The sequence below is a fragment of the Dendrobium catenatum genome, unplaced genomic scaffold (assembly GCF_001605985.2).
Source record: "Dendrobium catenatum unplaced genomic scaffold, ASM160598v2 fragScaff_scaffold_1263, whole genome shotgun sequence".
NCBI classification, from domain to species: Eukaryota; Viridiplantae; Streptophyta; class Magnoliopsida; order Asparagales; family Orchidaceae; genus Dendrobium; species Dendrobium catenatum.
The window spans coordinates 388,469-397,882 of record NW_021319725.1 but is presented as its reverse complement, the minus strand read 5'-3'; the positions used below and the strand labels follow the sequence as shown (position 1 = coordinate 397,882).

At 34.5% G+C, this 9,414-nt stretch overlaps 1 protein-coding gene across 1 annotated transcript; it reads right to left on the bottom strand.

Moving 5' to 3' along the window:
* Positions 1-1,242: 1,242 nt before the first annotated feature.
* Positions 1,243-6,815, bottom strand: LOC110106362 (probable lipoxygenase 8, chloroplastic). Its single transcript, XM_020836246.2, has 9 exons — positions 6,576-6,815; positions 4,910-5,184; positions 4,570-4,810; positions 3,806-4,120; positions 3,620-3,705; positions 3,382-3,492; positions 2,980-3,281; positions 2,625-2,891; positions 1,243-2,064 (listed from the first exon to the last, which is right to left on the bottom strand). The coding sequence occupies exons 1-9, from the start codon at positions 6,712-6,714 to the stop codon at positions 1,296-1,298; spliced, it is 2,505 nt and encodes an 834-aa protein (XP_020691905.1). The 5' UTR covers positions 6,715-6,815; the 3' UTR covers positions 1,243-1,295.
* Positions 6,816-9,414: the final 2,599 nt, after the last annotated feature.

Below are 9,414 nucleotides of genomic sequence, written 5' to 3'. Positions count from 1 at the left end.
TCGTTAGTTGGCGAGTTGGCTTGTTTAAAATATATTAATATAAAATACACTTAAAATATATTAGCATTCATGATTTTTTTAAATTAAAATTTTAGGAAGATTTACATACATACCACTATATTATTACTATTTTATATATCTAACACCTCAAATATTAATTTTACAACTATAACACCCAAAACCTAAGTTTACATCAAATCTACCACTTCGTCTCGCACATAGTTGATGACGTTAAGGGCACCGCCGTCGGCTCCAGCCTCACCTCCACGTTCCTCTTTGAAACCAACATCCTCGCCAAATTAAAAACACCATGGCAGACCCATTACTACAACAAAAGCAAAACAAAAGCTCCTCGGTAGACCCACAGCGTGCTCACCACCGCCGTGACCAGACTCTTTCGGCAATGTCAAGAATTGAGCTTTCCTGTACCCATCAACCAGGAAAACATATTGCTTCCCCTTCTCTACTTCATCCATCAAAGGAATGAAAGCCTGGACTTCACATACCCAATTCCAAAGCTTCCAGGGAAGATAGTCTGCACCATACTATCTTCCCCATAAGCAGTGTGATGGAGTCCACGATCAGCACGGAACTCTTCGAAGACTCGCCCGAGCTGCACGCGATTTAAACGTGGCACGGCAAAGAGAAGAGCGGCCACATGGACTCCCCGCCCATTCGGGGAGCTTCCGTCGCCGACCATAGAGGAGGGCGAGGGGGGCGGACATCGTTGGCGGAAAGGGCCCATCAAAGCCGTCGTGAGCTATGTGTGAGACGAAGTGGTAGATTTGAGGTAAACTTAGGTTTTGGGTGGTATAGCTGTAATATTAATATTTGGGGTGTTAGATGTGTAAAATAGCAATAATATGGTGGTATGCGTGTAAATCTCCCAAAATTTTATGCTTAAAAGTTAATTAAAAAATCAATTAAAAAGCTATTTGAAATAAAATCCTAATAACTGCAAATTAATTATAATGATTGGATATTTTGAATGTTACATATTACTTTAACTATCTTTTATTTAAAAAAGCCACATAAAGTAAGTAATGAAAATATATTAATTTTGTGATCATGAACATCATTGCTTATTAATACAAAAAGTTTAAGTTTTAAAAAAAAAATCTTTATAAATGGAGTCTTTCCCGCGTTGCCAATGCTTTTACATATTAAAAATCATACCAAAATATATGAAAAAGAAAGAAAGAAAGAAAGAAATTCATTTTTTATTAGAAAAATAAATTGCCAATAAATGAAATTCAGCAGAATATCAAAAAATACTTATTTCCCCTCTCCAAATGTCAGATAGAAGTGCTATTAGGGATCCCCCGACCGGTGACCCCCGCCGCTGAGAAAGGCTTCATGAGCTCATAAGCTAACACGCCGGCACCCTTCCGATTTCTCAGCCCAACATCCCCATTCCTCTCATCGATAATCCCCTCAATCTCCTTCAACCTCCCATTAAACCTCTCGAACGCCGCCCTTAGCACGGAATCTTCCTCCCACGCCGCCTCGGCCGCCGCACCAAGATACTCCTCGTCCGGCGAATGGTTTGACAACACGTCAAGCACCGCCATCACAATCGTCGCTTGAATTTGTGACGGGAAACATTCCATCAGTGTCTCCTCTGGCTTCTCCACAAACTTCTCGAACCCTCCGCTGTGGCCGGAGATGTCTTGTTCAGTTGGCATTGGAGTTCGGGCTATGGTGGGCCGATTGGGGAAGTAACCGCCGTAGTCATACTGGCCGAAATTGACGGCAGCGTGGTGCGCAGAGGCGACCCAGATGATCGTGGTGAGAACATCGGCGAGGACGGTGGAGTCGGTGAGTTTGGGCCACCAGGGCTCGTCTTTCTTGTCGGCGTGACCGCGGGTGCGCACCTCGGTCCAGAAGGATTGGAGCTCGACATCATCGGAGACGGTGGAGGGTTGCGGGTAGTAGTGGGCGACGTAGCTCGAGACCCAGTCCGAGATAGCCGACCAGATTAGGAGGCCGTCGGCGGCAAAAGGGTAGTCTGATATGGCTAGCCTTAGCCCGTGCTCTGCCTCGGAGTCTTTCTCGGCCATTCCTCTGCGCAGGAAGCCGCCAATATTTCACAATTTTTAAATTTCAAAATTTTGACTTAATGTGAGACATATTGTATCAATCTACATAAAAATTTAAATGGTTTCAATTTCAAAATAAATTTAATAATTTTAAATTCATCTTTATAAATATGAATCATAATTCATAATATTATGGCATAGTTTTTGTTCATTTTGATAAGAATAAAATTTAAAAATAAACACATTATAAATTTAATAATTTTAAATAATATAAAATTACATACTTTAAACTTAAACTAATTTTAGTTAAATGAACTTGAAAAATTAGTTCTGATTTTTTTATTGTATTAAATGATATAAATTTGCATAGTTTTAATTGAGATATTATTTTATGGAGTGTAAGATAATTATTCAAAAGAAAAAAAAATCAAAATTGTAAGTCAACATAATTTTATTTTGATAGTACCCAATTAATATTTATTTGATAATTATTATGCACTTGTCTAATATTTTCTCATATAATAGCATTTACTTATGATCCAAATTTTCTCTCAAAAAATAAAGATGATGTTATTGTTGTCTAACCTTTTGATCAGATCTGCAGGTAATCCCTCTCTATCAAACCGCCATATTTGATCATAGGCGGCAGAACTGAGCTCCATCGAGTACTTAAGCGTCGAGAACGACATTTCGATAATGCCACCTCCAGAGATTAGATATTTGCGCGCAAGAGCGTTAATCTTCATCGTATATCGAAAGTGAGGATGAAGAAGCCTATAAATTGGGTGAATCACACTGAGTTGTCTATTGCCAGCAATGATATATGGCTCAACAGAGCCATGAGTCCTCAACCTGGAAATGTTATTTATGCAAAGTAAGCCAACATTAATATAAGCTGGTTTAGTTAATTTGTCAAGTACATAAGATTAGTAATATGCACCAATGTGAAATGAGCTCATGGTAGCCAGAGTCATGAGCACAAACATGAGCCTTGGCGAATCTCCAAAGCCAATTCAGTGTAGCATCCGAGCTTGGAGTGAACACTTGCTTCCATTGGGGATTCTGAGGGGACTGTGGGCGGGTGAGTTCTATCGCGATAGGCGTTAGAGTGTTATTGCTCTTGAGGAAGAAGAGGGTTCGAGAGCCATACAAGGTGGTGCCTTGTAATTCTCTAACTTTGTGAACAAATGGGAGAAAAAGGTCATGGTAGTCTAACATGAACAGTCTCTTTCTCTGCATTGCCTGCTCAATATAGTATATATACAACCAATCTTGATTCAATTTTTGTTGATTTTGTATCAAACGTTGTTAAGAAAAATACAAATCACACAGACGCGCGCACCTCGCTTGCAGTCATTTCCCCATGGATTTCTCTTTCGATTATTTCCTCTGTGATTGCTGATTCAGGAGGACCATAAATGATGGGGTCAAGCTTGCTAATTAGAGGAAGTTCCTGCCAAATGATGCGTAAGTTGAATTAATGAACTGTGATTGCTGCATCTTAAATATACTATTTAGTATCTTATCAAATACTTGTGAAGATAGTACGACTGAAAAATGATAATGATGCATGCCAAGACCTTAACAAGTTCGATGGCATAAGGATTGACGCCTGCCAGTGTTTGCCTCGCAAATTCTTCATCTCTAAGCCATGAGAACTTATCATCTACAGTTATGAATCAATAAACTTTATAAGCTCAATCAATCAAAGTAACAAACTGTTTTAAGATATAATGAATTTTCCCAAGATATTAATTAAGACTTACTCTTAATTAGAGAAGGAATCTCAAACTGCAAGACATCATCAGCGGTGTCTTTAATTGAATTGCAAAGCTTGTGAAGCAGGGCTTTTGGCCCGTGAACGTTATCTGGAACCTTGAAGCCCTGATCGTATAATTCATCAATGTCTATGAAATTCTTAAAACCTACATTTATATCGATTAATGCAGAATTAACTGCAGGAATGATCGCATGCAGAACTGATGTCAACGTCTTTCCATTGAAGGTCAACGTCTTTACTTCTGAGAAGGCCTCATCCCTTGGCACATAAATGGATGAGCCTTTTGATTCTGAAAGAGGATCTGCTTTCACAAATATAGTTAAAATACTGAAAACCATTTTAAAGGATAAAGCAGGCCGACGTCAATCTAAAAAAATTAAGCTCAGGAGACTGATCTGAAGACTCTATTTTTGTGAACTAAAAATAACTGTTTGTAATTGTCTTAATTATTGTTTTGCAAAAAAAGAAAAACAAAACGATGATATTTTTTACAAAATCTCAAGAGTTATATAAATTGTAGTTTGAGGTAGATCTGTAAAATAATTGTTTCAGGATATATTAGGAATTAAGATACCCCTGATACAATCTCACTACTCCCATTAATGTATAATTTGCAAGTGATCACACAACTTTAGCCCAATTAATAATCTTGAGCTAAACTCTAACAAAGGAAATTCTCACACAACTTTAGCCATGCATGCAAGCACCATAGAAAGACTATATATCCATCAAAGATTTGGAGCTTCATACCATTGTGTGAAGGTGGACGACCAGTTCTACAACGACGAGGGTAAGGGTACTGCCTGCTGCCTCCAAGGATTGGTCTGGCTAGATCTTCATTGCTGTCAGGGTCACCAAGATCATTATAAGTATCATAGTCATAAATCCTCTCGTAGGCCTTTCGTTCTCCGTGTCCGTCTCCCCTCTTTGCCTCGAGATCTTTCCTCCTTAATCTCTGTAGGCCACTTGGGGTACTGGATGGCAAGTAAGACTGAATTGTGTATGAAGAAATGAAACTTGGTTAGAACATATAATATTAGATTCTATGTTCTTTATTATCAAAATGAGCAAAACATAAGTGTTAACCAACCTTGTTTGTGAAGAAGATCCTCTTCTCTGAGCTTGTTGACTTGGCCTGCACCCATGAGTTACAGGTAATTACTGAGAAATTTTCGCCAACCGTGTAGTCTGTGGTGATGACAATATCCTTGAGAAAAATTTCTTTGTGATTCTCATTCAAGACTAAAACTCCACCGATTTCACCGAAATCGCTCGGGACTGTGAAAGAGGCCTCGTACTGTACATCTTCTCCTTCTTTGCTCTTCTTGTGAGCGTTTACTGCCACCGTTTTCTCTAATCCTGAGGCTGAACAGCAATGGTAAAGTTTTCTTACTGTGTTTTCAAGAATTTTTTTTCGTATACAAAATTTTAAATAAAAAAAATGATATTAAAAAAATATTTAAAATAATAAATATGCTGTGTTCAATTTAATAATTTTAAATAATTATAAAATTTTTATTAATTAAATATACTGACCCCACCTCCACGTGGCCGACACCGTCATAATTTTTTTTTGGTGTGGAAATGACACATTCACATTTTTCTTTTATTAATTAATTTTTATATAAGGGATCATCTTCTTGTCATAAATGTGACCTTTCGGCCAGCATGACAACATGGTTTTCATAATATTGAATATAAATAATTAAATATTTTGAACATGTATATATATAAAAAAAATCAGGATATCGATCAAAATTTTAATTAAAATAATTTTAAATTTATTGAATTTGTTTTAAGAGGAGCAAAATCTAAATTTTAATTGTAATTTAATGATTTAAAATATATTCTAAATTTTTTTTTTCAAAGGATAAAAGTAAAATGATTTTGAAAATTTAGAAGAATTTTTATTCGAAAATGATTAATTTAATTTTGAACCCCTAACTTTCCTTATTATGTGGTGAAAGAAGTAAAATAAATTTATAAAAAAAAAGTAAAATAAATTTATTTTATCATGAATTAAAATCATTACAATTCTTTTATACTTGTAAAGTGTGGCTGAACAAATTATCATTTCAATCATCAAATTAATATATTTATGATTAATATATTTATAACGCTTATTTTTTTTGTTATTACATTTGTAATTAAGTAGTTTGTCATGGAGCATTGCGTGAAAAAAAAATATTGACTTTCATTGTGTGGGGATGAGCATTGTTCTTTGAGCTCGTTTGATTGGTTGAGGTTAGAAAATATATTTAAAAAATGATAATTAGGTTATTAAATTCAATCATGTGATGAGAGCTCTTGATATATTATATTAAAAGTACAAAATAAATTATAAAAATAGAAATTAAGTCATTTATAAGAATATACAACATATTTTCTTAGGATAAAAAATTAAAATAAAATACTTATTTTGAAAGTATTATACAAACATCTTATTTTTTTGTCAATTATCTTTTTATTTAAACTATTTGTTTGTCACTAATGAAATAATTTAAAATCTTTTCGAAATTATATCATCATAACATCATTACAAAAATAGAGACAAAAAAAAGGAGAGTAATAAACTAATCATTCAATCTGCTTCAGTACCTCTCTACCAAATCTACTAAAAATAAAAATAAAAAAAACATGATAATCAGTTTAAAATATATGTAAAATAATAAAAATAATAAAATAATTCCTGAGATCGATCGATCTTACTTTCTAATCAATAAATAATTTCATGAGAACAAAATTTTTGTACTTACAATGATCGAGCTCGGTTCCTACGAACTCCATATACAGATTTCCGCGAAACAAATCAACGAAGCCATCGATCACTCTCGAGAGGTCAATGCAGCCCAAGGTTTCTCCAGCCGTTAGCTTCACAGTAGCAACAGCTTTCATGGCTTCTGTCGCTATACTCAATGTGGAAGAAGAAGGGAGAGGAGGACATATAAGATAGGGTTAATTACTTAGCTGGTGCACGACTATAAGACCCTCGTCCCTTCTTCTTCTTCTTCTCCTCCTCCTCCTCCTATAATAAGAGAAGTCAACATCAAGAGAGTAGTTGGCCTTCTTTAATTGGTGAAGAAGCAGCAGGAAGCTAGGCTTTACACGTTGCTTGGAATTAGTTATGTGCGAAATAATTAAATTACGTTCAAATTTGATGTAGCCTTTCATAAGGATTTGTTAAAGGTAATCTAAGTTATAGGCCAACTAATCCTTATAGCTCAAGTAATTTAATTAAATGGTAATTAAAGTTTAATTTGAGTTGATTAATCTCTGAAGATTTTCTATAACTTTAATGGAAAGTCTATATAAGCTGTTTACTGGTATATAAAAGTTGTTCAGCTGGAGAAGTATTTTTTATTTTTTTTAATTATTAGTACACGTGATTCATTTGGGTTTTAAATGTATTGATTTATTTGTGAAGTAAGCATTCCACACTTTTTTTTTTGGAGGAAATTTTGGTGCAGAGCCCAATTTTTATAAAGCTAAATAAAAATTACAGAAGATGGCAGCAAATATAAAATAAATAGAGAAGATCTTAAAAAATAAGAAACAAACGAAGAAAAAAACTAGAAACCAATAGAGTACCAACTCTTCAAAGAAGACCAGAGAATAGTTTGGAAACAAAAGAATTGGACTTAGATTATTCAAAGCCAACCTTTATATTCCTCTGATGTATATCTAAATGGGTCTTCTCGAACAAAATTGGGTTGATTTAGGCTCGAGGCCATCCAGACAGCGCAGTTGGCATGAGGACATTTTTTGCTTCTTGAATTTGAACTTCCCTTGGTTGCCATGAAGGTCATCTGATGTGGTACAGTTTAGGGAGCTGAACACCTGAGGAGTATTGAACACCACTATAACGAATTACCCACATTCTCTTGCCCGAATTCAGAACCACGTTCCACGTTCTCGTCCTTTTCAATTACTACATAATTAGCATTAGCCTAGCCTCTACTTTATTAGCTAACTACTAGCTTTGCCTCTTTAGTTATCTTTTTACAACTTAGCTCATATATATTGTTGAATTAGAAAGGAACGAAGGCAGAGAAGATATTACTAACCAGTACCCAATCACTGTTTCATTGTTCTGGAGTTTTCTTGTACTGAGGCTTTCGGTTGTAGGGTTTAGATTGTTTTTGTTGCAGGTTTGCACAACCATCCAAGTGTTTGAATATAAATAGTTGGCTTTGATCATCATCGTCCTGATAGAATTAGCCAAAAGCTTGCATTGCTGAAGTCAGCTGAACTAAAGTTCTTTAAATAACAGAATTCCTTGAGTCATTGATCTTCTTATCATTAGCGCTTTTCAAAATCTTAAACTGAATAGCCTTCTTCACTTCAGTGATTAAATAAGACGGATCCTTCCAGCTTTTAGAAAATTGTCTGTTATTCCTTTCTTTCCATAACAGGAAAATTGAGGAGCAGATTGTTAATAAGAGAATCTGCTTTTCTCTTTTATTTGATTGTTTATAATTATCAATACAATCAAATAATTGAAAAATATTAGGTCTCATTAAAAAACAAATCTATGAAAGGGAATAGACCCTTAATCACAACAAAATAATAATCAAATTTAAAGAAGACGTGCATATGATTTTCAGCCTTCTTGTTACATAAAGCTCAGATGGCAGGCGCGTTAATTTTCCTATTATTCAACAAATATGCAGTTTTCAGCCTTTTAATACTTGCCTCCAGATGAACGAAGAAAATCTAAGAGAACAATTTTTATGCCAAATATAATTATGCCATATAACCTTGCCTTCTTAATTGAGAAAAATAATTATCATAAAAATTCCTGTAAGACGGTTTTTGAAAACCTTCCCAAAAAACTTCTCTATTTTCAGCAATTTTAATATCATTGATGTAGTTTTTAACAAATATAGTAAAGTGTTCAAGAATAATCCACTTGCCATTTTGCATAAAAGAGTTAACGACAACATTTGAAAGCTTCGAAGGAGGCAAAATTTCAGCTACACTTTTGTCATTAAGGCCTGGGTCTCAATAAAAGGAAAAATTTCTATTAGCATCAATATTTGAAGAAATTTTGTTTTTGATCAAAAGAGCAATGTGGCAAATGTGCTTCCACATTTTAGATGCTTGTGTAAGAGGTGTTTTTCAAGGAGAGATGAATTTCTTTCTATACCATTCCGCAATAGCCGAATGAGCAGTGAGAAATATCCAAATGAAAGAATAAGTAAATTTATGATTGAGAGCATCAATAGCAAGAATTTCTAAGCCGCCATTAATGTTTGGTTTACAAATATTTTTCCAAGAGATGATATGCATTTTTCTATCAACAATATTCCTGTGAAGGAGAAATTTTGAACAAAGCTTATTAATGATCTTACAACACTTCTTAGGAATTATGGCTCATCTAATCCAATAAGCAATAATATAAGAACTACTAAATTTTAAAAATTGAGGTCAACTTGCAAAGGTTATAAATTTAACATTCCATCCATCTAATAAATAATAAATTTTCTTTAAAAGCAGTTGAAAGACCACATTTCACAAATTGTCTTTGGAAATAGGTAAACCTAAGTAAGTGAAGAAAGGCTCAATTTTGGTTAAACCAAGAATTGCACTAGTGTC

Excerpts from the sequence above, each read along its gene's own strand:
- LOC110106362 (XM_020836246.2), bottom strand. The coding sequence starts at position 6,714 with ATGAAAGCTGTTGCTACTGTGAAGCTAACGGCTGGAGAAACCTTGGGC. Across the intron at positions 5,185-6,575 it reads AGGAACCGAGCTCGATCATT|CCTCAGGATTAGAGAAAACG; the intron begins GTAAGTACAAAA and ends ATTGCTGTTCAG. Across the intron at positions 2,892-2,979 it reads CATGAGCTCATTTCACATTG|GTTGAGGACTCATGGCTCTG; the intron begins GTGCATATTACT and ends TAACATTTCCAG.